At 46.2% G+C, this 26,650-nt stretch overlaps 4 protein-coding genes across 6 annotated transcripts; 1 reads left to right on the top strand and 3 right to left on the bottom strand.

The window, feature by feature from the left end:
• Window positions 1-297: 297 nt before the first annotated feature.
• mfsd8l2 (major facilitator superfamily domain containing 8-like 2) lies at window positions 298-5,840 on the bottom strand. 2 transcript variants are annotated; one of them, XR_009932421.1, is made up of 13 exons: window positions 5,531-5,840; window positions 5,226-5,443; window positions 4,756-4,941; window positions 4,339-4,401; window positions 4,125-4,244; window positions 3,932-4,011; window positions 3,275-3,593; window positions 2,224-2,297; window positions 1,879-2,092; window positions 1,419-1,541; window positions 1,140-1,270; window positions 782-948; window positions 298-605 (listed from the first exon to the last, which is right to left on the bottom strand). XR_009932421.1 is itself a non-coding variant. In XM_062481496.1 (12 exons), the coding sequence occupies exons 2-12, from the start codon at window positions 5,338-5,340 to the stop codon at window positions 868-870; spliced, it is 1,506 nt and encodes a 501-aa protein (XP_062337480.1). In that variant the 5' UTR covers window positions 5,341-5,443; window positions 5,531-5,840; the 3' UTR covers window positions 298-867. The 2 variants fall into 2 exon arrangements, 1 of the variants encoding a protein (XP_062337480.1); XM_062481496.1 differs by having other exon boundaries at window positions 298-948.
• Window positions 5,841-6,965: 1,125 nt separating this feature from the next.
• On the top strand, window positions 6,966-8,172 carry kcnmb3 (potassium calcium-activated channel subfamily M regulatory beta subunit 3). The gene is made up of 4 exons (XM_062481508.1): window positions 6,966-7,051; window positions 7,227-7,415; window positions 7,509-7,661; window positions 7,752-8,172. The coding sequence occupies exons 1-4, from the start codon at window positions 6,966-6,968 to the stop codon at window positions 8,170-8,172; spliced, it is 849 nt and encodes a 282-aa protein (XP_062337492.1).
• A 1,067-nt stretch (window positions 8,173-9,239) lies between these two features.
• On the bottom strand, window positions 9,240-20,114 carry LOC134036223 (phosphatidylinositol 4,5-bisphosphate 3-kinase catalytic subunit alpha isoform). 2 transcript variants are annotated; one of them, XM_062481056.1, is made up of 21 exons: window positions 19,955-20,114; window positions 18,352-18,757; window positions 17,830-18,039; window positions 17,352-17,602; window positions 16,777-17,022; window positions 16,485-16,570; window positions 16,243-16,348; window positions 15,736-15,888; window positions 15,181-15,315; window positions 14,882-15,006; window positions 14,665-14,746; window positions 14,351-14,515; window positions 14,062-14,165; window positions 13,493-13,664; window positions 13,125-13,231; window positions 12,865-12,986; window positions 12,570-12,648; window positions 11,744-11,914; window positions 11,489-11,606; window positions 11,239-11,390; window positions 9,240-11,071 (listed from the first exon to the last, which is right to left on the bottom strand). In XM_062481056.1, exons 2-21 carry the CDS (start codon window positions 18,701-18,703, stop codon window positions 10,801-10,803), a joined length of 3,207 nt encoding a protein of 1,068 aa, XP_062337040.1. In that variant the 5' UTR covers window positions 18,704-18,757; window positions 19,955-20,114; the 3' UTR covers window positions 9,240-10,800. The 2 variants fall into 2 exon arrangements, with proteins under 2 accessions (XP_062337040.1, XP_062337039.1); XM_062481055.1 differs by having other exon boundaries at window positions 18,352-18,754.
• Window positions 20,115-21,958: 1,844 nt separating this feature from the next.
• On the bottom strand, window positions 21,959-26,440 carry kcnmb2a (potassium large conductance calcium-activated channel, subfamily M, beta member 2a). Its single transcript, XM_062481712.1, has 5 exons — window positions 26,366-26,440; window positions 23,909-24,037; window positions 23,406-23,576; window positions 22,974-23,169; window positions 21,959-22,803 (listed from the first exon to the last, which is right to left on the bottom strand). Exons 2-5 carry the CDS (start codon window positions 23,971-23,973, stop codon window positions 22,519-22,521), a joined length of 717 nt encoding a protein of 238 aa, XP_062337696.1. The 5' UTR covers window positions 23,974-24,037; window positions 26,366-26,440; the 3' UTR covers window positions 21,959-22,518.
• Window positions 26,441-26,650: the final 210 nt, after the last annotated feature.

Genomic DNA, 26,650 nt, shown 5'->3' with positions numbered 1-26,650 from the left:
TTTAGGTGTGTCTGTCTGGAAACCCTGGTTGTGAAGCTGATGTGAATGTCACTGATGATGCTCTGGGCTTTGCGCTGCCGCTCAGAATAGCACAGTGCTCTCTAGTGGCGGGTGTGTGTTACCAGCTGGATCGCTGTGGACGTTTCATCACACAACAAGGCCGCAAAATCTCCGAAGCTTGATTGTCACCGAAAAATCCCAAATAAACGGTGACTTTGGGTTTTGTGTAATCACCACTTACAACTTTAGGTCACAAATAGTACATCAAAACCTGATCATGACTCATTTATTTTCACACTGTTACTGTTTTGTTTATTTGAGATGACAGGTTCAAATTCCATTAGAAAATTAGATTACAAAACATTAGTTGAACTGATCAACTCCTTGCCTGACACTCTCCTATTCTAGTCTTTTTGGATCAGTGGTTACCAGAAGAACAAAGGCAGGGGGGGAAGGGAGTATTGGTTCAAACTTACATTGGTACGGAAAGACAAATGTTCTCCCATTAACACTTGCACTATAAATAGTTGTTCTGCAGATTCTTTCAACTTCAATTACATCACTGGTTATGTTTCAAACAGTGCAATCTGGCGCCCCCTTGAGTACTGTTAAAACAATATTATGAATTATATACAAAAATGTATATACATACACTGTATATAACTCTATACACAGTACACCATACAAAATACCATCTACAACACAAACAGAGCAAACTACGTATTTGGGTTGCATTCCTATAGTTCATTTGACATACACGTCCCGTCAGTGTACAATGCACCTTTAAACTGCCTTTCAGTCAGCCAATCGTGGGACCATCCCTTCCCTCTGACCACGGCTGTCCATCAGGGTGGAGCGGGCTCAGCTCTAACCCCCGCTGTCAAAGCTCTGGGCGTGCTGCACCGCCGTGGGCTCCACCAGACGACTGTAGGACAACGCCGTCATGACCTGGGAGACAGGCCCCATCATCATCATCATAGTTTGACGGGCAGAACCATATTAGAATCCACTTTCACAGAATCATTGGTGAAGCTGAGTCCATGGAAAGAAAAATTCCGTTCCTGATTGTGGTGTACAATGTTGAGTTCTGTTGGTTGTTCGTTACACGTGCATGGAAGTGTAGAATGTCGCCCACTTACGGTGATCATGATGAGCAGAGCCAGCATCAACCCGAGCATCAGGTACAGGTTACCAGTCAGCCCACCTGCCCACAGAGGTCCCAGGATAGTGGCCAGCCCCCCAACAGAGCGCCGCACACCCTGACTGAAGCCTGAAATCAAGCGCATACACAGTTTATCCCAAGAATAAAAACTGAATTCCACATGAACATTTTTCGATGTTAAAATTAACTAAACTACACTTGACCGAGAACGAAGAAGGTCATATTTCACAGGCAACTCCAGGGCACATATGTCTACCTTGTGTTTTTTCAGCTGTGACTTTGGAGAAAAGGGACACCTGGGACACGGCAACGAAGGGGAGACCCAGCAGCTGCAGGAACACCCCGATGATGAACTCTGTCATCTCCCAGGAGTAACCGCCTGCGGGGGGGAACACGCTCTTTCATATGTGCGGCTTTCAAGACCGTGTGTCCCAAATGACCCCTGGGGATCTACTGAATAGAAAACAACTGCGTGACGCGCATATGGAAACAGATCACAAACACAAAGTCAGTGAAGGTCGAGAGCTGGTACGTTTGTGTGCGTGTGTGTGTGCTTACTCCCCACCTACTACACCTTGTAATCCTAAACACAAACTCAGTGAACATTGAAAGCAAATGTGCGTGTGTCTGTGTGTGTGTGTAACCAGACCTCCCCCCCCCCGTCCCCCCCCCTACTGCGGCGCTGTGCGGAGGCAGAGTGACCAGCCCCGCCTCACCCTGTGGGTCGGCCAGGAAGATGAGGCACCAGACGCAGGCGGCGCTGCAGATGACCAGGCCGGTGGCCAGCACGGCGCGGTCCGACACCTGGCCACTGAGCCAGCGCACAAAGAAGAAGCCCAGGATGACCTCCACACCGCACAGACCGTACATCAGGCTGTTCCCCAGCTCGCCAAAACTGAAGCAGCGTTGGGTGAGAGGGGTCACCATGGTCTGGAGGAGGGAGAGGAACAGCACTTCAGGATCGGGGGGACATCTGGTACAAGGAGAGTGGGCCTGGAGCAGAAATATACTCCAGGATGGTGTCTGGATTAGGTGAACATGTCTCCTCTCTTGGGTCTCACCTCTAGTGCAGTCTGGTTGAAGAGAGTGATGAACTGAGCTGTGAGGAGCACCACCACCTCCTCCCTCAAAAGCTCTGAGAGACATAGACAAAGAGAGAGAGAGAGAGAGAGAGAGAGAGAGAGAGAGACAGAGAGAGAGAGAGAGAGAGAGAGAGAGAGAGAGAGAGAGAGAGAGAGAGAGAGAGAGAGAGAGAGAGAGAGAGAGAGAGAGAGAGAGAGAGAGAGAGAGAGAGAGAGAGAGAGAGAGAGAGAAAAAGTTGTGGAACGCTAATAGCTATCACACCTGACAAGAGAAGGACACAGAAAGTGAATCCATGAAAGTTTAATCTCGCCCTATCTGCATCTACCTTCCTCAAAACCTCGGAGAACAAGAATAATCCATTATCCTCTACAGCTCACAACAAATACTGCACTAGTCAGCTTCCATCTCTTCAAAAAGAGCACATACGGTGGCAGAATCACCGATAAAAGATGTTTTCCACATCTCCAATTCTGTCTCAGTTCCATCCACAGTAATCAGCCCAGGTCCAGCTGAAGCCTGTACAGAGGTTGCACACCAGTCAGCTGTCACACACTCAGTGAGTGAGAGGATCAATAGAGAAGATCTGGCATGTACACACTCCCCGCGCATAACAAACCGATTGAATCAATACACACACATGCTCCGCTTTCATCCTACACAAAACATGACACAAATCCAGTATGACACCTGACACACGAGGAAAAACCCACAAGACAACACACAGGTCCAATCCATGAAGGGGAAATAGGATTCGACATGTGTGGGAAAAGCACTCAAATAAATGAGGAATCGTTTTGATTTTTTTCGCGTTCTCTCTCCCAATTTCTCTCCCTTATACACACACACACACACACACAAACATTTGCCGAGTGTATACCACAGTGCGACAGACACCGCGGGGAGAGGTAATTGATTCAAGAGCATGTCCGCGTCTGCAGTGTCACCTCTTCCCACCAGCACACAGTGCAGGATGTGTGTACAAGCTGACACACACTTCAACACAGCCACGCCGCACACCCTTCCTCACACCTCTGCTAGCACTGAAGTTCTTGAAAGGGTTGGCGAGGGCCGGACTTGTCGACGGAGGGGGGGAGGGAGGAGGAGACGGGGGACACTGGGACGTGTCCTGGAAAGGCTGGATCTCAGAGGAGACGGCGGTCTCCGATTGGTCGGGATGAACGGCGCCGTAGGCGTCCAGGGCGTCTTCAGGGTCGACCAAGAGCTCTCTCTCGTCGTCCTTCATCTCCACCACCATCAGACCCCCCTCTTCAGAGTTGAGAGGTGGCACGTCCCAGTACATAGCCAGGACCACAAACTGGAGCAAGATCCACATCAGACACATGAAGATCTGTGAGGGGGGGGGGGGAGGAGGAGGAGGGAGAGTCTATCTCATTCAACATACGTTTAAACATGTCCTGAAATGTCCTCCATGAGTTATCCCAGCATTACAGAGACCCAGTCCGCAAACAATTTCAATCAAACACTCTGAGGATGATATATGTTAAGGATGTGAAGAAAAAGGAGAATCCTCTTTTTCGTTTAACCGTCATTTGTTGAATTAATTCTACGCATACCCTGCTCAAGGCCAAACAGTGACAGGTATTCTGTGTTGGTTGAGTGTAATGGCTGTCAGTAATGAGGCTTTATGTGTAAACCTGTGCTGAGAGACTATCTGGGAGGTGTTACCCCAGGTGAGGTGTACTTGTTCACCACAAACGGCCCCAGCTTAAAGTCGCACAAACGCAGGAAGAGGTTGAAGGCTGGCCCTGTGAAGACAGCAGAGGGCATGCAAGAAAAGACAGAGGTGGTACATATATTAGTTGTTTCTCTATGTGGTAATAAGCTCAGAGACCATCTTGGCGCCCCCCAAATAACTGACCAATGAGGAGTCCGGCCTGGCGACAAGCCATGATGGCAGCAAAGACACCAGCGCGCTCCTCTGGACGGGTGCTTCGTGTCAGGAAGCTGAAGATGGAGGAGCCTGCTCCAGCACCAATACCTGGGAGGCATCACAAACATTCAATCAGAGTCCTATTTCACGTTTCGAGAAATTGGAGAAATTCATTGAAACTGTCAGGGTTGATGACTATCACCTGCTACAAGCCGACTGCACAACAGCATCCATTTTGAGTATCCCATGAAATACATGAAGTTACCTAGGAGACAGATAATAGTTCTCATTTAAATAAGGCTGGGAGGCATAACTGTACCCTAGAAATGAATATCATGAATGAGTGCAGCTGAAGCACGGTGCATTTTGAGTTTCATTTTGCTAGCAGCTCTTCATAAAAGACTAGCTAGTTCAGGAAGTATATTCCAAATATGAAATTTATTTTTAGTGGAGACACTTCATCAAGAAATGTTAACTTTGTTTTACATTCTTCTGTTTGTATACGTGTTTATGTGCACTCTAACAGCAAGAGTATTTAATTCACTTCATGATGACAACATTCATACTCTGTCATGTGGTGAGATGTAATGTGATTTGGGATAAGTATACTATTGCTCACCAACTATCTCAAATACATTGGAGAAAAGGATTATGGACTTTGTAGTTCTAGTTCGGTCTGACCAGTGCCCAAAGAGGGGACCTGTGAGCAGTCCACTCAGGCTGAAGGCAGAGAGACCCAGACCCAGAAAATAAGGGGGGGCCTCCAGGATCTGCAAGTATCTCCATATTGTAGGGAGAATTACAGCTAGAATGGAACATAGACAAAAAAGTGAGAGTTAGAGAGAGAGAGAGAGAGAGAGAGTTACAGACAGAGAGAGAGACACAGACAGAGAGAGAGAGAGAGAGAGAGAGAGAGAGAGAGAGAGAGAGAGAGAGAGAGATAGAGAGAGAGAGAGAGAGAGAGAGAGAGAGAGAGAGAGAGAGAGAGATGGTGTATGGGCTCAGAATTATGGTTGAATTAAAAGTTATTCTGGCATTGATCATCAATTTAGCTTAGTCTAAATAACAGCAGAGTTTAAATGAACTTACCATACTCAATACCACTGAGTAGAAATATCAGTCCAATTGTGAGAAAGGTTGCATTTCTTTTCTTAAGATTATCCATGACCCTGTTCTCGGTGTTAAACAACTTTTGCCTCCACATGTTCTCAAGTTTTCGACTTTGTTTGAGGATGCACTTATCAAATAAGAGACCCGATGCGTCCAATTATGCCTGCTTCCCCGAGTAATCACTGGAATTTCCTCCACTGTATTTTAGGAAAGACATTTTTTATGGCAGATATGATAACTAACATTATATAAGGGTAGACCATTATTAAAGGTATTTTGCCTACCTGAACCGCCGCCAATCGTGCGAAGCTGATGGACGATTTTCGAAACTCGTGCACTTTAATGCTGTAACCTTTAATCGCTTTTTAACGAATAAAATGCCGTTTGTGTTAAGCAGTGCATGCCTATGTTGAGAATAAAGACGCTATTATCGGTCCACATAGATAAGTTTGTAAGCTTCGTTAGCCAGAGCAATATCTTATGTTACTAGGCTAGGCAACCAAGTGGGCCTACTCAAAGTATTATGTATTATTAATCTCGTCAACTCGCATTACACACCAATGGTGGATTTTCACACTACTCAAAAGCCCTAGGCCTCAATTCTCATTCATGGTAAAGAGAGGGGGTGAAAGTTAGTGATGTCACTTGTGTTCACTTCTCACCTTTTTTGGTCTACATAATTTTGTAGGCCTTCGAGCATTTTAGCTAAAGAACATCATCTGGTTTGTTACAACGAGACATTTTTTTTATGGAAAACAAACTATTTACTGGCTAAAACGTGTGTTGAACAGAGAAAATTATACTTGTATGACCCTTACTCTTCTCACATATTTATGAATAATGTGTTTGAGTCTTTGTGTAGTACTTAGCACAAGGCAACCCTAACAGGCTGGCAGCCTGCCTTACCCTAAGGGTATATGTGACATTGAGTTAATACCTCCATATGTTTCCTTTTCTCATAATCAACACATCATGAATAATAAAAATTGTTTGGGGAAAGAAAATGCATAAATAATAGATTTCTTAAACTTATATTTACAATTTCCGAATGTTCAAATCATAAGGTGTGAGTGTGCAGAGCCACAGGCAGTCCTCCAACCACAACCAGAGCTGATGGAAAACAGACTTTGCAGAGTACGTCCTTTTGGGTAGGTGTGCTGTATGTGTGTGTGTCTGCACTCAGGTATTTCATTGGGGCAATGAAATAATGACTCTCTTACTTCTACTATTTGCCCCTCAGCAGGTTCTGGCACTGTCAATTAAATGGTTTAGTAATTCATTAATCGTTAGTCAAAATGAAACTATCAGACTAATGATTTGGATGTTCTTCCTAATCAATGTGAATATATTACTGACATACTGAGCTGAATGACACGTTTCCACATGACATGGTCTCCTGAGGTTCAGTTGGAGCTTAATTGCATCTTACCTGGCTCACCTGTGGCGGTTTCTATAGAAACCCCTGTGCTTAGAGAGGAGGATGTTCTCACTCACCTTTGAGCCTTGGTAAACAAGAGGGAATTGCATGCTGCTGTATTTGCCACCCTGTTTGTTTAGTCATTGGACTTCATTATAGGGTGGCAGATAAGACAGAATGCTATAGACTTGTCTGTAAGACCATGTGACAAACAGGTCAAAAGCAAAATAGTTTTATTGGCTGAACACGGTTGGTATGAGAGAGAGAGACTCACTGCTGAGGACTTTGAGTCAGAAGCTGGGATGCTCCTGAACACAGCCTCCCCGCGGAAGTCCTTTAGCATCCCCATCAACATCAACCTGCAGGGCGCTCGCAGGCGACAGACAAGGTAAGCTACAAGGCCACTGCTGGACTGCATGTGTTGGGGTTTGAAAACAGACAAGAGATGCAGATACGGCTTCCTGGCTATGGAGCTCAGTGGCCGTTCTTTGGTTAGGATGAGTTCCAGGGATGAGCAAAGAAGGGTGGAGCCGGATGACTTGCCCTGTTTGTGTGTGACACAGGGAGGTCCTCCACACAGGGGCAGCACAGGACCTGGCAGGGAGGAGGGAAGGGGAGAAAGCCAAGTCCCAGATGACAGTGTCCAGTGTCGGGGAAGACAGAGCTGTTCTCCTGGCCTTCGCCATGATGGCCTTTGCTGTGTTGATGTTCTTCGTGGTGGGGATCATCTATGTGAAACCCTACCTCAACAGGTAAGATGTGTCCAAGGCAGCCCAAAGATAAATCACACCAAATCTTCCCCACTGATTTGATGATGTTTTGCTAAAACTGCTTGTGATTGCCAGTCGCTGGGACGAGGAGGCCAACTGCTCCCTGGTCCAGTCTGAGGTTCTGGAGGAGTGGGTGGACTGTCGAGGAGTGAGTACAGCTCCATGTCTCAGGGTTCTCGTCAACATCACTCAGTCTGGACAGAAGGCTCACTTCCACTACGATGAAGAGTCAGTTCTCCTCAATCCACTGGTACAGTGAACCCAAATATAGGAGTGGTCGTCCTTGAAGGATAGCTGTTGTTGTGACACCCGTTTTAGATCTGTTGGTGTGTGCCGTCTTCTCATCCCACAGTGTTTCTACGTTCCCAAATGCCAGCGAGACAGAAAAGAACTCGTAAGCGAAGTGCAGAACATCAAGAACTATTTGGATGAGCTGTGTGAGCTGGGGAGCTCTCTAACGTGCCTCACCAACCCTGGACGCTACCCCGAGGACACCATCTTGACCAGGAAGCACACCCTGAGACAGGCCCTGTTCTCTCTGCTGTGGCCGTGCCTGATGCTGGCTGGTGGGACTCTGCTGGTGGTGCTGGTGAAGCTGAACCAGCGTCTGGACCTCCTGTGCTCTGAGCTGCAGGGCAGAGGGCAGGTGGAGGGCAGGCAGACCTCCAGACACACCCGGGGAAAGCTCTACCAGGTCCTTAGACACAGATCCGGACACTCCCCCATGCAAGAAGACTGAGCGAAATGACCTGATGCTGACAATGGAGAGTGGATACAATACCCAGAGTACCCCTGGAATTGGAGCTGGCTAACAGAGAATATCCTTCTCTGTTTTTTGTGGTAATCAACTCCTAGTTGTAGACTGTAACCATTATTGGTCTTGTATTGAGTACAGTAAAAGATGACTACTCACCTACTGAGAAACGAATAGGAATCAAGAAATGGATCTGAACAAGAAACAATAAAAATGTTAAACATTACTACTATTACTACTAGATTTAAGACAGAGAAACCTCTTTATTTTGCAGTACAGTGAATGAATGAGTTCAGGTTCTCCCCAGACATGGTAAAATGTATGAATGAGTAACAAGGGTATTCTAAAAGGCCAATGATATTTACAAATGAGTAGATAACATTAATTAGGCTTTCAAAAGACATGCAGGGTTGCTTCTCGTCATTGTGCTTACAGACTTTAACCACAGAGTGCAAGAGTCTTACTTCCAGGCCTCACGCAACACCCACTTCTCCTACCATTCCTCATTTTCTTCTCCTTCATACGCTCATCACTTAGTCATCCACATCCCTACAACTACTGGAAGCTGTCTACTTGGGTGTAAAAGGGATGAATTATAATGCATAATTGCACTATTTTTTGGTTAGCGATAATAGTTTAAATTTGTCTATATTTAGAATACAAAAATATATTACCTCTAGAGTTATTCAAGGAAAGCATTAGCATGTGTAATAGTATCAGGATGCGTAGCCTTCATCATTTTGTTGTACAAGTAACAAGAGGTCATTTGACATAAAATTCAAGTAAACAACATTAGGCCAAACTAAGGATATTCCAAGGACCTCATGCATATGTAGAAAGAAAAAAAAACACGTAAAAAGGGAAGAAACAGACATGATGCTGGCTTGTCATAGTGTAGCCAATGGAAACGGGTGGGTTGAGGGGGTGACTTCTTTTGAACGGGCTCCGCCCCAAAGGTCTGTAACCTGTACAGAAACACATGCATAGTGCAAGGGTGTGTTTCCTGGAGACATATAGGCCCAAGTGCTCCTCCTGAGACAAAACTGGAGGGGAACCCAAAAAACACCTGGGTACACTGCACATGATTTCATCTGTGGCCAGGAAACCACCCCCCAGTTTCATTTTGGTTACAGACCACCTTTGTTTCTCTATGCAGTAAACAAACTACAGGATCCATGTCACACAAAACAGAAGGACACTCGGAAGTGTAAACAAAAGAAAAACACAAATTCACTTCAGTTACACTTTGTTGTTGTTGTTGTTGTTGATGATAGATCTTTCACAATTTAGGATAGTATATTTAACATTACGCTGAGGTCTATGTATGTACCATGAGCTGAGTGGAGTTCTATGAAAATCAACAGAAGCAAATTCACACACAAAAAAACCCATAATGCTAAATAATGCTTCTTATAAACGCACAGGCTGGCTAAATGTTCTTCAGATTGAGTCTTTAAGCTGCACACAGCCTTTCCTGTCCGTTTGAACGGTGACGTCAAAATACTACTTTTCACAGTTCTTGCAGTCACCCTGTTTAAAACAGATGGGTGCTACTGTTACAGTGCATAACTGTGCATGTTTTGTACTGTCTGTACAAAATGCTGAACACCTTTTAAGCCATGTACCTACATGTCTGCTCTGAATCTTCGAATGGCTTCTTTACACTGACAGATAAATGTGTTTCTAAAGCACAGTACACAAAGATCACAATTGCATAGTGTAACAGCAAAATCTCACACCCTTTTCCCTTTCTAAAAGAAAAGAAATCGCAAACCGAATAACTCAAGAGAGCCGACACATTCAACGTGGCGTTCACCCGGGCTTCCTCGACGAGTCCTTCCGTGTCGAATCCGACCGAGGGAGATGGACGGCAGCCTGTGAGTGCCATAACCTTACGACACGCCCAAAAAAGTAATACTGATGGACAAGACAAACGGGGGGGAAAAAAACACAAATACTGCAGACATCAGCGCGACGCGAGACAAACGTGGGGATTTGGAATCGTAGTGACTCTCTTACAATAAGACCGATGAGTGAGATGTAGTGTGGGGTATTCTGTACTTTGGCTCAGTAGAAAAAGAATAAGGATCTCAAAAGGAATAATATGTGCACTGTATGCATATGAGACTATGGATACCTCTGTACAAGACGCCGAGTCACGCTCGACACAGTCAGAGGTGGTGCACAAAGCGGGTGTTTGTGTCCTGGTTGTTCTGCTCTCCGGGGTCGACCTGGCGGGACGGGGAGAGGAGAGCGCTGGTGGAGAGCCTCTTGGGATTGCACGATTGTTCCGTCGCCACGCCTTGACCCCCGACGCTCTCTGTCCGTTTGTAGTGGTTCCGAAAAAGCGAGCGATGCTCTGCCCTTTCAGCACCTTACCATGGGGACGACGAAATGTTCTCTTGGCTCATAGCGGGGGAGGGGTGGGGGGGAGGGGGAAGAAAAGGAGGCAGGGCTGTACATGACATTCCCTCCGTCTGACTCCAGCTTGGAAAATCCTCCCCCAGAGCCAGCAAAGGTCCACCCTGCTCTCACAGTTCATTGCGAGCAGGTGGCCAGGGCCCAGGTCTGGGATGGGCATCAACCCTCCCGCCACCCTCCTCTCCTCCTGCCTCAGTTCATGGCGTGCTGGCGGATGGTGTGGAAGATCCAGTCCATCTTGGTGGTCCAGCCCCCGTGGTGAGCGTCGTTCATCTGCTTCATGAAGTAGTCCAGGGCCTCCTGCTCCGTCTTGTCCAGGGCCAGGGTCTTCCGGATGTAGGCGATGTCGTCGAAGCTCTGCAGCTCGGGCATGCCCGAGCCCAGCATCATGGAGAACAGGTTGATGAAGAGGTTGGCGTGCTGACGGATGGCCAGGTAGGCCTTGTAGCACATCTCCTGGAACCTGAGGGAGGGATGAAGGAAGTTAGGAAGGAATGGTGGTCAATAAATGAGTCGGGCCTTTTTGAATCCATATGAGGATTGAATTTGTTTATGAACAAGTCTGTTCCCACCAGGAGGAACCTTTCCTCTACGGGAACCGCCGGACGCGAAACAAACCAAAATGGCTACCTCTCAAACTCCCGTGTCTTGGTGCACTCCTGCGTTCCTTTGCTGATCACGATCAGGAAATCCTGCGTCAGCACGAAGGGCACCCGCTCTCTCTTGTACCCAAACTTCTTCTTCTTGTGATCCAGGAAGTGACCAAAGTCGATGTGGAACAGCTGTGAGGAGAACAGAGAGCACACGCGGTGCCGATAAGGCTCGGTTCTAAAACGAGGAAGAGCCACGGGTAATAAACACCAGCGGATGTGTGCCTTACCTGTCCGTCCTCTTTGACCATGATGTTGCTGTTGTGTCTGTCTCCAATCCCCAGGATGAAGGTGGCCACACAGTAGCCGGCACACGACCGCGTGAACAGATCGATGGCCTGGTCGTACCTAGCGACGGGTTCAGGAAACGACAACGTTAAAAGACACCTCCTGTACCGCCCAGCTGAAACAGCTGGGCGGTACAGTGCAGTAATATTCCCCCCGCATAAACTGCAGGCGGTTCTGGTCTGAGGGAGTCCACTTACATCTCTCCCTTGTTCTTGTCCTTGAGCCACTGGTGCAGAGTGTGGCTGTTAAACTGCAGCGCCCCCTTCAGGCCTCCTTTACACTGGATCTGCATGATGGTGTGCGAGTTCCTCACCACCTCGATGAGGCCCACGCAGTCCCCGATGGACAGGCAGCCGTACGGCAGCATCCTAGCACACAGCACCAGGGACGGAGGTATCACTGCACTGAAGAGCAGCCTACTTGGCTAATGCTACACCGTGCTACAACCGCATCATTATAGTTATCATAAGTTATCCTTGTAGGAATCCATGGGATTGTATTTTGGATAGGGGTTACCAGGCGTCTACTCCTGTTCTGGTCGGGTCAGTCTTGGTGATGCAGAAGCCCAAACTACCTGTGTCAGTGCTCTAATGGGCCTAAAATTGTATTCAAATTAATAGCAACCAGCTGGTTTATTTTGTTCAATATCTTTGGCCACTGCAACCATTTCCTACACACGCTGAGGGCTTAGGATATTAAATACAAAACATCAGTATCCAAAATACAGAAACGAACAAAGGGTTATCCCTGGCCTCCAAACTGCCACCTGACTCGTCAGTTGGCCTACATAGACTCATGTATCCATGTCAGACGACACCCACCCACAGCTTAGATCTCAGCCCTTAACCGAGCGAATGCGCTCAATGTTTAATGACCTGAGCAGCTCACTACTGATCTGGAGTTGCTGCTGTCAAGCGGGGAGGATGGGGGGGCGGGGGGGGACGCGACGAACGGAACATAAAGCGCATCGTTGACTATTCACACTGCGTGCCGGCGCTGGTGCCTGCGGCCCCGGTGGAGTACCTGAGATCAAGGCCCTGGTTCTGCCAGATGTTCTCCATTATCCTGATGATCTGCAGCGTCAGCATGTCCTGTCTCAGATCTGGGGAGGGACAAAACGAATATCAGATCGTGACGGGGGCGCTCTTTGGAACGGCGAGGGCGGCACGCCAAAGCCACTTAGCGGGTTCACTTTGGGGGCGCGGATGAGCGGTAGAGAGACAGGAGACAGAGAGACAGGAGACAGAGAGAGCGCAGCCGCGGCCGCTGGGCGTGTGGGGAGGGTGGAGACGAGGCAGGGGCACGGGCTGGGACTCACCGTCGCCATTCTTGAAGATGATCTCGTTGCTCTGGAAGAGGAGCTCAGACATCATGTCCGGGTTCTCCCAGTTGAGCCACAGGGGCCGCTTGGCCGATGACATCATCCTACACTCCTCCAGTCTGCAGTGAGGCGACACAAAACAATACCCTGGGTGAACTTTCACGGACCATCCAGAAAGGTCAGAGTGCCAGCAATAAATCATGAAATCTAACTAAATCTGGAGGGTTTTTTCCATTTGTTTAGGGCTGAGGTGGTACCGGAGGTTCCCGAGCTGGTGGGCTGGGTTCAGGGGGGAGGTGAAGCTCTGTAGTGCATCCATGTAGTCTGGTCTCCTCATCTGCTCCACCAGGAACTTCATCTGGACCTGAGGGCACCAAACACACCTTCAGATCTCCTGACACAGCTGCAGGGCATCAGGTTATCCACAACATTTCAATAGCTTTCCGAGTTTAACGACTGGAGAATCTCACTCTCGATCTTGAGGTTGAACCCTGTTGTCAAGCAGGGGAACAAAAAACATCTTGTCGACTATTCCCGGTGGTCAGAAGAGAGTAAGATTAACCCCTACCCCGAAGAGGGCTTTCTGTGTGTGTGGGGGGGGGGGGGTGTCCAGGGACCTGGTTACCTTCTGAGCTTCATCCTTCTTCTCCTGCTTCAGCAGGTCTGTGAGGTTGATGAGTTTCTCCATGGCCTCCACCTGTCTGCTCAGGTGCTTCAGGTACATGCCGCAGGCCCTGCAGTAGGACTCCAGCAGCAGGCCGAAGCGCTGACTCACTGTCTTGTTGTGCATCTCTGACCTGAGGTGCACAGGGAGGGGGGGGGGGGGAGAGAAAAAGAAAGAAAGAAAGAAAGAAAGAGGGAGGGTCGGTGAGGCGATGCTGGAGCCCACGGAACGGTTCCAAGACTTCCCCCAGCGTTTTGCACTTGTGGGTGAGCATTCTCCTTTGATTATCTGTTACAGGCACTTCTAGAGAAGTAGCAAGGTCTAAAGTATTTTAAAAGGTTGAACATACCCCCTCTCCTATTCCCCCTTCATTAAATGCCTTGTCATCAGCAAAAGTTTCATAGGACCTTGAACCAAACTCGATACAGGTAGGATGCCAAGTAAACAAATATAAATGCAAGACCAGCCACCTTCTACAGTAACGCCAAAACATCAACTTTCACCACATGGTTGTTTAAAATTCCACTCACTTCAGATGCCAGAAGAAGAAATGTCCTATACGCTGATTGGTCAAAGCCTTTTTCAGCAGGAAGCGGGCCAGAGGATTATCAAGATACTGCTCATACTTTAGAACCTGGGAACAGACAAGCAGAGGGCAGTTAGAGGACAGACACCCAAAAAGAATAACTATTCACAAGCACAGAGAGAAGATGGAGCCAGATAGGACTCCACCATGAGAGACAGTTCTTCTCTTTGAGAGATTGTGATAGATACCATCTGTGTTTATAAAGAGGGGAGGGCCTTGGTGGAGTGAGGTACCTGGACCAGCTGGATGAGGTATTGAGAGAGGCGGTCGTCTGTCAAGTATTTCTCAAGGCACGTCACGGCGAAATCTCTAATCATTGGGTCTGGGAAGTTGCAATCTAGCAACTCCATGGCTTGCTCTGGCTTAATGGCTGGCCAATCTTTCAGAAGACAATACATCTGTAAAGTCCCCACAAAACACAAGATTATCTTTTCAACAACACAAAATGCAAACTTGGCAGCTAAACCGGTTTGATAGGAAAATATTTGGGTGTGCGACGCCGTTCCGAAAAGAAACTGTCAGCAGTTAAAAATCCCAAACTGCCTACCTGTGCAACTTCATCTCTGGAGTTCCACTTCACCGCCAGGAGAATTTTGGGAAGTATTTCGGGGATATTGACACAGTAATGTCTAAGAAAAAGACAAGACCAGGGGGAGAGTCTTCAAAATCAGACTCCTCGGCCTCCTCCCTCAGCCCGCGCAAACTGCCGAGCGATGGAACTCAGGTTGCCGGGCGCCAACGACAAAAGCGCTCGCGAGCATTACCTGTGCCTCCACAGGAAGTCCTTCTCCTGCTCTGTGATCTCAGACAGGGGGTCTCTGTTGCACACCAGACGCAGCTGCTCGTTGTCACTGTCTGTCAGGGGGTTGTCCCGAGCCAATCTGTTACTCTGTACAACGAGACATATTACACCGGTGGTCATTCAAGGGCCGTCATCAAGCATCGGTAGGGCTGATTGTGTGGTGGCAGGGTTAGTATACACAGCTTGTCAGTCAGAAGAGGACTGAAGCAGACTCGTTTTAGATGCTCGAAAGCGTCAATTCCGACCCTGCGGCCTTCTTACCAGCCCGTTATGGGAATAGTTGAAGCCGAGTTCTCTGGATATGTTCCTGTTTGCATGCTCCTCTATGGTGGTCATGTCTGGGAACTTGACTGGATTGCTGAAGTGGTCGAACTCCAGCTCCAAACAAGGGGTTTCCTGTACGCACAAGTAGTGAAAGGGTTACTTATGGGGCTTATATCAACAATGACAAGACTATTTAGAGTAGGTCAGATGAGTGTGTCAATGAGTCATTAATAACTGCATAAGAGGCTTAGTTAAATCCAGGCAGCTTATTGTTAGCTCTGCCTGTGTTTGGGCTGCCCGCTACCGACTGTCATACAATCATATTTTATATGGGTAATATAAACCAACGATGCGTGTGTCGGCATCAAAAGGTGTCAGTTGGCTACTGAGGCAAACAAACTTAGATGAAAAAGGTGAAGAAAAATAATGACCATAGAAAATATCTGGCTTGCAATAACTTTGACAAATTTGACAGGGTATCACCTGTCAGATCTCTCAGAGTATCAGTGAGTATCAGTAAGCAGGGCGTGTTTCAGCATCTGTCAGCCTGACCTTGTTTGGGTTGGAGCCTGTGACTCCTATGGGGTTGAGCAGGTCTTCCAGGCCGTGGGGCACGGGCCACAGGTTCAAGGCCATCTTCCCGGCCACCAGAGTGTGGGTGTAGTCAAACAGGTTGATGTTGCCCCAGGCTAGAGGACAGTGCTCCTGCGAGGACACAGAAAGAGGGAAGCGTGTAATAACAGGTCAGGAGACCTTCCAGAAACAACCTTCAGTTATGTGACCCAGAAGTATGGTCTTTGCAAACAGCAAAAACAAACAAAACAAAAGACAAACATGATTAAATCAATAAAAAGGAAAAATAATTGCAAGTCATCTCTTAATTCGTATTACAAAGTCAAGTTCAATGTTTCAAGTACATTTCTTGTGGGCCCTTAGTACATACAAATAGTCCTTTGAGTGCAAGAAAGGCTTCTTCCATGATACTAAACCATGTAGTGTTACTACAGCAGTAACTGCTTAACCATGTAATGTTACCACAGCAGAAAACCCTCTGCTCACCTCTTTGGCTCCCTTCCTCCCCTTCACAGAGCAGATAGACAGACAGAGACGAGCCGCACGAGGGATGTCTGGAATGTACATGTCGTAGTTCAGCCACTCGTTCCACCTGGGACCACAGGAAGGCCCAAAATAAATACCTTTCACATATCAAACAGGCCCACAATGTCGTGTGTGTGTCCCCACCACCATACATCCATTCCAGACCATCAGTGCGGACTGTGGGAAGTTTGTGGTTGTAGTACCTGGGATTTGAGCAGGGCACCCGCTGGGTGTTCACGTTGTCACACAGCTGCTCTCCACCGTGGTATATCCCCGTCCGGACATAGATCTACACCAGTGACCACGACAACACCCAGGAGTCAGCGTAGGAAAGAAGAAAATGATGCCAGTGGATTTGACCTTTTCGAACATGCGGACACCTAAGCAGCCAAGGCTTAAATGAAGCTCAATGTCAGATGAAGCGAAACCTCCGACCGCATGGATTCGGTAATGTGCTCGGCGTGACGTGCTCAGCGACAGGACGGTTAAACCTACCTTGTCGATGTCCCGGATGTTTACGTTGACGTAGGTGGCACACAGGATCCGGATCCGCAGCGTGCCGTTGATGGTCCACAGGGACTTGGTGGCCGTTTCCCCGTTCATGTATGGCGTCGCGGTGGAGATGCGTCGAGCGTACGACGGCATGGTGAAGGTGTCTATGGGCAGCTGGGAGTACAGGCTGTCCTTGGCCATTAACATGAGGTTAGGCAGCCTGCCCAGCATGATACAACTCCTCACATACTGGCAGGGTCGGGGAGGGAGGGAGGGAGGGAGGGAGGGAGGGAGGGAGGGAGGGAGGGAGGGAGGGAGGGAGGGAGGGAGGGAGGGAGGGAGGGAGGGAGGGAGGGAGGGAGGGAGAGAGAGAGAGAGAGAGAGACAGCACAATCACCTTTGTTGCCCAAACAAACCGAAAGCAGAGCCTGTCACAATGCGCCAGAGTCGCCCTGTGTCGCAGTATCAATCCATCGGGACTTCCTGTAGGCCTTAAAGTATGCAACGCCCTTCTATCCCTTATCATTAGTATCAATCATCATCAACGGCGGCCGCGTCCCCCCGGGGCGAGAGCTCACCTTGTACTGGCTGAGGGGGTACTTCTCCAAGAGGTACTCGTCGCAGCCGCACACCTTGAGAATGTACTTGCCCTGGTACTCCTGGACGCACATCTTCAGCTGCTCGTGGGACAGCAGCATGCTGCGGGTCTTCTTCCGGATGGCCTCCGCTATCACCTGCTCGGGCACGCAGTCGTGGTTGATCTTCAGGGTGTACTTCTGCTTGTCGTTGCTCGGCGTCACGATGACCCAGATCACTACTATTATCTGGCCTGTGGGGGGGGGGGGGGGGGGGGTGACGTCACAGTCAAATGTAGGCAAACATTGTAACAGAGCTGTCGAGTCACCCCCTTCTGGAATCAGTGCAAGCATCCCATTTGGATACAGTCCAAATATTGGCTCAGAGCCACCTCTTTAAACAACATGAATAAAAAGTTCTGTCCAAAGTTCCAACTAGGTATATTCTATCCCTGAAAACCTCGGCGTTCTTGATTCCTACCTTTGTCGAGCTTGTTGAAGATGTGCTTGGGCAGCTCTGCTGAGGATTCTACATTAGGAGGGTAAACATACAGGGCTCTTGTGTGGGAGCCATTAGTGTCTCTGAGGTCTACAGACTCCTTGCAGACGTTTAGTATGTTCCTCCTGAAATCTTGCACCTCCGAGTCCTTGACCAGATCAAACTCACATATAGGCATTCCAATGGCAAAACCTGTTAGAACAAAAAGGATAATGCTCAAGATGCTGGTGCTGACATTACAGCGGAACCTTTCCGGACACATGACATCGGAGTGAGTCATAACATTTGTATTTTAGAACAGCAAGATGCTGCACTCCTTGCACAGCTGTTTTGTGCCGAATCGTGCTTTCCTTTTTCACCCCAGGACGAGAAGCTGCTGCACTTACAGAGATCCTAATAAGCTCAACTCAAGTATGAGGGGCTTCATCTAATCTATGACACAGCATGCATCTATGACGCGCCTGTCGCTGTAATCATTCCTAGGCAACAAAGCGCCGCCCTTACCAATCTCCCGATTGAGAATTTTCTCCTCTCGGTTGCCTACGGGCTCTATGACTTTGAGGAAGGGCTGAAACAGCCTGAGGTCGCACAGTCTCCTCGTCTCGTCGTAGAACTCCTCTCTCTCGGCCTCCTGCGTGACGCTGATGAAGATGTAGGAGGTCTCCTCCTGCAGGAGGTGGTGCAGCGGGTACTTCCTGGCCTCTTTGAACAGTTCGTGTTTCACTGTGATGAGGGTAGCTTCGCGCAGGCACTCCAGGGTCAGCAGCATGCCATTGGGTAGAAGACAGTCCACTTGGATGCTTGGGGGCATCAAGTGCATGCCCCATAGTTCCCCCGAGGACGGCCTGGGAGGCATGGTGGCGGTCTGCTACACACAATGCTAGTAATTAAGATGATTAATGGTGACCTACTGGGAGGAGAGAAAGGAAAACGAAAATTACATAAGAACCGCTGACCCGTTTATAATCATGCACAATGCCTTTGATAGACATTTCGTATGTGGACAGACATAATGGAAGCCTACGATGCTAAAACACATCTACAGGGAATGCATAGGAAGTTTTTTGAGTTATTGTGTACACCCTGGAGAAAATAACAGGATTGTGCAATATATGAATTAGTGAGAGAACTCCAGTGCCAGTTGAGTAGAGGGAGTGATTGTGTTGACAGCAGATTACAGATTTCATTTTGTCAGAATATGCATATTTCAATCTGTGTCTGGCTGCCTTTGACTATCCTAGTAGTAATACATTACCTAGAAAGCCAACTACTGTTTACTCGTAGCAATTCAGATAGATGGCATATACTGCCTCTCGTGCTTTTCACTAGCTGACTACATTTGCAGACAAACCATAGTTGCTGCAGATATGGGTGATGACCGGATAGGTAGTTGTTAGCTAGTTAACTGGCATTATGACATGTAAAGTCAAGATTTAGTAAATCAATTTCATTGGTTAACCTGCTAACAAGCTATATTGGATTGATTGAAACACAACGGTTGCTTTCAAGTTACTAACTTTCCTTGCATGTAAAACAAACACCGGCGTAATCCTAGCAAGTGATAACCGTCTACTTTCACTAGCAAAGCATAGGCAAGCTAGCTGCTGACTCCTCCCCGGTCTTGCTACAGACAGAATGCTAGAGTCGATCGTGACTGGATAGCTAGCTCTAGCTAACCATGTTGTTGTCTTGCAGTTGCAGTTAAAATTACTTAGCCAGAGCTAGCCTAGCTATACACAATCGGTAGCTCAAGCTAAATGACAACATAAACGTAGCACTATACTAGTACGTGAGCAAGATAAATTAATCTGTTAATTGGTTCACTCAAAAAATGTGAAGGAGGATTGCTGATTTGAGAAACTGACATATCACTTAAAAGCAGCAACTTTATCTGGCGTTAGCTAAAATCCATAGCTAGCTAGCTAGTTAACTAACAGCTATTGCAGCCTGCTAGTGCTACTACACTGACTGAGCAACATTGACGCTAGCTGCCCCGGTCGGAATCTTTGCTAGTAAGAGATAGCTACTGTAGCTAGCCTAGTCCACTTACTGCGAGTTCAACACTCATACCAATTCTTCTACTACTAACTAGCCTGTGATTACTTACGTTACTAGATTTCTTCTTCTTCTTTACAGTAGCTAATCCATTGAAGTTTTGAGGCAGTTTATTTGCTGTACAAAACGTTGTTAACCATTATTCGAAGAATTCCTTGTTGTTGTGTATCGCATAATTCCAACGGCAAACAACTGCATTTGGACAGCTCGAGTCGCTCGCTGTCTGGGGTGGCCAGTTTCAAACACATCGTTTAGGTGTACTCGACGCACTCCGGTACCTCACATGGTTCATAAAACGTTGGGCGCTCGCTCGCCACCAGCTGGGATACTGGTGGTCTGTCTTCAAATCAAAGTCTAAGCAGGCATTGTTCAAGAGATGTATCTCAAGTATTTATCAAAAATAAGATAGAATATTATTGATACATTCTACAGTAAACTGACCAGTTAGTGTGACTTTCCAAAGGCGATGTGACCAGACAGAGGCTACAGTGACATAAAACGAGGTAACCTAAACTAGAGGCTGGCCAGACAAGAACCGTCCGCTTGCATTCAGCAACGCCCGCATCGGCACGGGCTTTGACATGATCGGATAGTTCCATACATAAATATTTTAGGGGCTGATTATAACTGGGCGACAGCAATCTGCTGAACTTTTTAGAGTGACCTCATGGAATGACAATAATGTAAAAAATTATATGCCTTTGTAATAATGCAAGGAAATTAGCCAGTCAAACTGATAGTGTAACTTGGATGGTAGAGTCTGATTTAGCTATCTAAAATTATCAAATTATTGGGGTCAAATTGACACCAAACATAATAGGAGGGTTACATAAACATGCCCTTACACGCTAAATGTTTGTTATTACATGCTATATTAATAGAACTTTTAGGGAGGAACACTTTTAGTTATGACGTTAAACTATACTTTGTCACGAAATATAGTTGTAGCAAATAGCAAATGTTCGTCTTTGAAACTACCTACAGATTTGAAAATTACGTTGGCTAATTACAGGGCCTAAATAATGAAAATAAATAACTGAACTTGTAACAGTTTTGTTGCAAAGCACACTATTATGGTGAAATGTTATCTCGTGTTTGTTGAGTTAAAACCGAAATATTGTTGTTGCATAGCAAGCATCATAGCAAAAAGGCTAACAAACGTAAGAATTAGCCTATACCCATTTTTTTTAATTCGCCATTTCACACAATTAAAAAAAACAAAAATGTGCAGGAACTTTAGGCCTATATTTATAATATTATGAATTGTCCGTTCCATTTGGGAGACCCAGTCAGATGAGCTGTCTGTCCCTCTCCCCTTTTTTCACACAGCTTCTGTGCACCGCACCTTCTCAGCAAGCAGGGGTGCCTGCAGCTGCCTGAAGGGGGCGCCAATTTGCCAATTCCCCACACAGTGAAATGATAGAAAAGAGAAAACCGCTTCGCGGCGCAGAGATTTTTATTTATTTATTTTATGCTCGTGCGCCCCCCACGTGACATGAAAAAATGCCCGATGTAGCGATATGTAGCGATAAAAATCTATTTTAAATCACTGGCAACGTCAGAAGCAAAATATTGCCCGGTCCGCCCGTGCCTAAAACCGCCCCTGGTGGGCAGGCGTGTGGACCAGGTCACGTTTTATTATATGACAGGCTGCACACAGCAGAGGGAGCCAGATTGGAGTTAATCTGTCAAATGTGTTTTGTATTCCACTCCAGTCGCATGTTTCCCAGCAGTGCCACGCCTCAATAGGATTCCACGCGTGTAACAAGGGGCAGCAGTGAAGCTGTCAATGTCAAATATGTAGCGATAAAAATCTATTTTAAATCACTGGCAACGTCAGAAGCAAAATATTTCTCCTGCAGAGAAAGAACTAAAATGCCTGCCATGCCGTGTGCCTCGAGAGTGTCGGTGTTAAATAACAAATGTAAAGGACAGCAAATGTTATTGTATTAAACAAGTATTACAGCATGTACTTACAGGATAGTCTTACTATGTCAAAACTACAGTATGTGCATAACATATCAATACTCAATAATTATTACATGATTGCTCATAACTTGTATAAAACAGAATCATATTTGTCCCTTTGTTACATACCACTCAAAAAGTCTCAGTCAGCAGGACTTTGGTAAGTTTAAACTTGCTTATCTTGTTAGAGGGTAACAGTCATCTCCTGTAAACATGGAAAACTTTTTGGAAAGTGAACTCTATCATGTTCTCTCAACAGTCCACTATTTTGGTTGACAATGTTGTCTATATAAGATAACAGGCATGCTCACGAATATGCCAAGTGATGTAATACTTTACAAACAGATTACATAAGTCCCTGTAAACAAACCAATTATAAAATCCTCACTATGAATAATTGGATTGGATTAAACATGCAAGACTATGTTCCAGTAACAGAGGTAGTACAAACAGTAGTCTTTTCCAGAACATTCAGTTCACACTTGAAACAGTTCCTGAGAGGAGAGAAACCCAGCTGTCCTAGATGTCTCAGTTACAAGTTACAAGAGGTCGCCGCCCAAGGGTCATCTGGTTAAAACAATCCCTTTCATGTCCGTGTCTGTCAGGCGGTGGTCGTGTAAAGGGTTCCCCCAAGCTAGCGAGCCGGTTTCACCTCTTGATTTTTCCAATCTCCTCACTCAGTATGGAGAGGTACTGTGTAAGCTTGACCATGAAGATGATGAGGGTGCCCCCCGTCAGCATGCAGGAGGGCCAGAAGAGGGAGTGGAAGACGGTACTGGGACCGTACAGCCGTGACAGGAGGACGCTCCCCTGCTGCTCCCCGGGGTCATAGTAGCAGGGGACCTGCTGGTGCACCTTCAAGCGCTCTGAGATGTTCACGGTCATGGCGTGCATGGCTGAGCTGTCTTTTTGGCACTTGGGCACATAGAAACACTGGCAAGAAAAACGAAGATCATCATTTGACGTAAGACTACCTCAGCACAGCCCATCCAACAGCGTGAAACGCCTTATCTGGAGTGCTGGTACCACATAGCTACCTCTACATCTATGGATGTTATCAGGTCACCTGCTATCAGGGCAGGGAGGGTATCCAAGCTATGCACCTCAGAGTTGGCCTCCTGGGTCTCCTCGTTGTGGGATAAGAGGCTGACCCGTCCTGTGCTGTTGACACTGACGTAGATCTGCAGGCAGGGGTATTTGGAGGCTCTCCAGCAGTCTGACCCACAGCTGTAGGAACAGTTCACATCTGCGACGATGGTGGAGTTAAGCACAATGCAAACACTCTCCTCCGTCCACACGCTGTGTGAAAAGAAATAAGATGAGGGGAATTCCAATAAATACGTGATGAACAATTTTGACGCCTTTAAATGTTTATGTAACGATTGAATTCAGAAACGCTGTGTTTTTCAGTCCATGACAAACAATAATAAAAGTCGATACATTTTGTTATGTATGTATGTTACGCACACCAACACGACAACATTTCCAAAGCTTATGAGGAAGGGTGATGGAAAACAGCATCTGTCAGATGTTACCTATCTGCATATGAGCGCAGGACGGTGATGCACAGCACAAAGTACATCATGACTGAGGAAAGGATCATCCCCAGGCCAAGGAACATAGCCCGATCCTCGCCAGCACTCAGAGCCGTCACTGTCTTCTTCTTGTCAAGGACATCAACTTCCCTAATCTTCTGGTAGATTGATCTGAGAAGAAATTTTGAGAAAGTCCACATGTTACAGCTTGTTATCTATCCATTACCTTGTTGGTAATGCATAGATGGAGAGTACCAAGTTAGGAAGGAAAGTCCTTTTCACACGGTAATTTGCGGCTTTATGTTACAGAACAAAGAGGGTGTCACAGAACACATTGTTCCCTTGGTTATGAACATACCCTGCTAAACTGCACTACTGTCGAGTTCCTTAGAAATGTCAGTGTTTTGGTATGTAATCCCCAGACAATGTTCTGCAAATACATTGTATTTTATATCACATGGTATACACACGTGTCTTAGAGAGTTTCCAAACAAAAACTTCACCTCCGCTCTCCTCCGGACCCTCCTCCGGACCCTCCTCCACTTTTAGCCCCTGCCACAAAGAACATCTTCCCAGACTCCCCACGTCCTCCTTTCCTCACTGAAGAAGTGCGGAAAGACTGCTGGAAAGACCTGCAAAACCTTTTGGTCAAAATTACTCGTATCTACACAGACTGTGCTTACACATACAGTGACACCACTAGACAAAACATACAATACCTTTGGTGCATGTTTTTGCTGTCAAACCCACCCTCATGTAGAAATTCACAATTAGAGGAAAGAGCAAAGTATCAACACTTTGTCTCTAGCAGCATGAGTAGTACTCTACTACAACCAAAAATGAGGTCTGGTTCTAGTAAACCCCCCTAATCTACTGGACATTCACTTCAACACTGGGTAAACATCTCAGTTTAAACACAAAGACACCCTAATGAGGTGAGGGAAAATGACTGGTTGCCAAGGGTGAAATATGTTAATGTTAATAAAGTTGTCATGAAAGACATACCTGCAGCGTCAACACCAATTCTGTCAAGAGGAGCTCATTTTGTTCTCTTTTCGCACAAGAAGAACAAGCCCTGGCTATCCACAACCTAGTCAGTAAACACTCTGTCCACTTAAACCTTTCCTCAACTGAAAGAGTTTAGCCCTGGTGAATATTCAAAAGAACCCCTACCCAGACGTTTTGAGTTATGAGATGAGGGTCATTTAGGGGTCAGTGTGCAATATGAGGGTCGATGGCACCCCACTTTAGTGATTGCTGGGCTTTTATTCTGAAGACTAATTTGGAACAAATAGATCTACATGGCCATGGGGCATTCATCCTCATTCATGTGCCCATGACTAATGAGACAGCTCTTTGCTATTGTTGCTTTAATATTTTAAATGGCATCTTTAAATGTTGAAGTAAGGATTGAATGAATTGAATCAATCAAGTGTTTCAATCAATTGCAAATAAGATTCAAGGAGAAACTGTCATCTTTGACATTCATGAATGAAAAGTCCCCCTGTGGCTAAGATATTGTAGTGTAGCTAAAGGATGTGTAGTGGACTGTGTGAAAATGCTGGCCACCGCAGAAACTTGCGGTCCTTAAATTGCTGTACTTATACTATCTTAATGAAACATGTGTCCTCGCCACTATATGATGTCTGTGGTCTAGCTTTCACTGCAGACTCATCAAGAAGTATATTTGACTGTTGATCGCTTTTCTACAGGTGCACTCTTGCACTTTTTGAGGTTCATGTTGTTTAATTGTAACTTGTTCAAATACATGCTCTTATGGTTCTTCCCTTTGGAACTTATTTGTTTTTTTCACGATGTATTCTCATGTTTTGGCTACCCGCAATGTTTGGGGCTATCTCGTTGTTATGATCAGTGACCTATGCACTTTAGTAAAGCTCTCTCTTGGAAGTCACTTTGCATAAAAGCGTCTGCTAAATGAATACATGTAAGTATGTAGGCCTACTACATGGACAAATCAAATGTGTTGCAGCTGTATGTCTAAAGTCAAAATATGGTATTGATAACAAAGAGGAAACAGAAAGAAATATATGGGTGTTTCTCTTTTTTATGACACATATTCTCACATACTGTACAACACCATGCTAATATAATGGTGTCACAGGTACATGTTAAGAGATTCCTGCTACGTGTTTAAACCCTGGAACCTCAGTGGGCTTTGATCCTGCCATCCACAGTTTAGGAGGTGGCAGCTCTCGCCTTGAGGCCTATTATTTATAGTCACCGCGGGGCACATAGGATTTCAAAGCTAACCCTGTTGACAATGTGCTATAGACTGTTTCGATAACAGCATTGGCTCCTTCCAGAATGTCTTAGGATGTATTTTCTGCCATGTCCTTTGCGTGATTATGGCTGAGTGGTCAGGTGACCACTTCATGTTCAAAAAGACATGTGCTCATAGCTATGCTGCCCCGTAGAAGTCGATCAGACACACTTTCACAGCTTTTATATATACATATGTAAATCTGATATGGGTTCTCTGTGACACATGGAGCATCTACAGGATACAGTATGATGAATACATATGCATTATTTACATTCACATTACTTTTTTTATGTTAGTTTCATTGTACATATAGTACATGAGGCAGTCTCATCATGTATAGTATAGTATTAGGCACATCAAACTACTCAAAGTAAAGGTCCAATAAAGACACATTGTCTTTTGTTGTTGTGCTCTGTCAAAAATGTCCTTGTAACTAACTGTAGACACTTTAGGTTGATAATTTTATGTCTTCGAGATTAGATGCTATTGTTACCCAACATTTTTATTTTCTTCTACAATGATGATCATAAATACAAGTCCTCCAAAGTAGATTTGACAGTTGAACATCTCAAATCCATGGTCTGGCTAAAGTCTGACACTTCCCATGAACAATTACTGCAATGTTTGCATTTAATTTTCTAATTTGTGGATTACTGTTTAATTTGTGAGGTCTTACCTCTTGTTGGAGGGTTGTTAGGATAATCCAGGCTGGAGATACAACTGTCAGCAGTAGTTCTCTTCTACACTCTGTGCTCTAAGTGACGCCAGCCGGCTACCTCTTATTTAAACCGACCCGAATGAACAGGATGGTTGTCATACCTGTGTACGTAATATGAGTTACCCGTACAATGCCCTCATGCTCAAGAGTTTGTCAAGTACTGCGAATGCAGGCCTCTCGCTAAATACAGTCTCGGTGGGCCCATGTGGTTCTTCTTTGGATCATCTGTACCAAATTTTTAGA

The sequence above is a fragment of the Osmerus eperlanus genome, chromosome 16 (assembly GCF_963692335.1).
Source record: "Osmerus eperlanus chromosome 16, fOsmEpe2.1, whole genome shotgun sequence".
In the NCBI taxonomy this organism is placed as follows: domain Eukaryota; kingdom Metazoa; phylum Chordata; class Actinopteri; order Osmeriformes; family Osmeridae; genus Osmerus; species Osmerus eperlanus.
Note: the sequence above shows the minus strand (reverse complement) of the source record. Positions and strands in the feature narration are given on the sequence as shown.

Bases quoted from the DNA above. Each gene is read 5' to 3' on its own strand.
- kcnmb3 (XM_062481508.1), top strand. From the start codon at position 6,966: ATGCTCCTGAACACAGCCTCCCCGCGGAAGTCCTTTAGCATCCCCATC. The intron at 7,052-7,226 runs GTAAGCTACAAG...TGTGTGACACAG, and splicing joins GCTCGCAGGCGACAGACAAG to GGAGGTCCTCCACACAGGGG. The intron at 7,416-7,508 runs GTAAGATGTGTC...TGTGATTGCCAG, and splicing joins GTGAAACCCTACCTCAACAG to TCGCTGGGACGAGGAGGCCA.
- LOC134036223 (XM_062481056.1), bottom strand. From the start codon at position 18,703: ATGCCTCCCAGGCCGTCCTCGGGGGAACTATGGGGCATGCACTTGATG. The intron at 18,040-18,351 runs GTAAGGGCGGCG...TTGTTCTAACAG, and splicing joins AATTCTCAATCGGGAGATTG to GTTTTGCCATTGGAATGCCT. The intron at 11,607-11,743 runs GTAAGTGGACTC...ACCCGTCGCTAG, and splicing joins GACAAGAACAAGGGAGAGAT to GTACGACCAGGCCATCGATC.
- mfsd8l2 (XM_062481496.1), bottom strand. From the start codon at position 5,340: ATGTGGAGGCAAAAGTTGTTTAACACCGAGAACAGGGTCATGGATAAT. The intron at 4,402-4,755 runs GTGAGCAATAGT...TCTGTCTCCTAG, and splicing joins CAATGTATTTGAGATAGTTG to GTAACTTCATGTATTTCATG. The intron at 2,093-2,223 runs GTGAGACCCAAG...TCCCTCCTCCAG, and splicing joins TCAACCAGACTGCACTAGAG to ACCATGGTGACCCCTCTCAC.
- kcnmb2a (XM_062481712.1), bottom strand. From the start codon at position 23,973: ATGTTCTTTGTGGCAGGGGCTAAAAGTGGAGGAGGGTCCGGAGGAGGG. The intron at 23,170-23,405 runs GTAACATCTGAC...CTTTTCACACAG, and splicing joins CTGCGCTCATATGCAGATAG to CGTGTGGACGGAGGAGAGTG. The intron at 22,804-22,973 runs GTGCATAGCTTG...TTTTCTTGCCAG, and splicing joins CCCAGGAGGCCAACTCTGAG to TGTTTCTATGTGCCCAAGTG.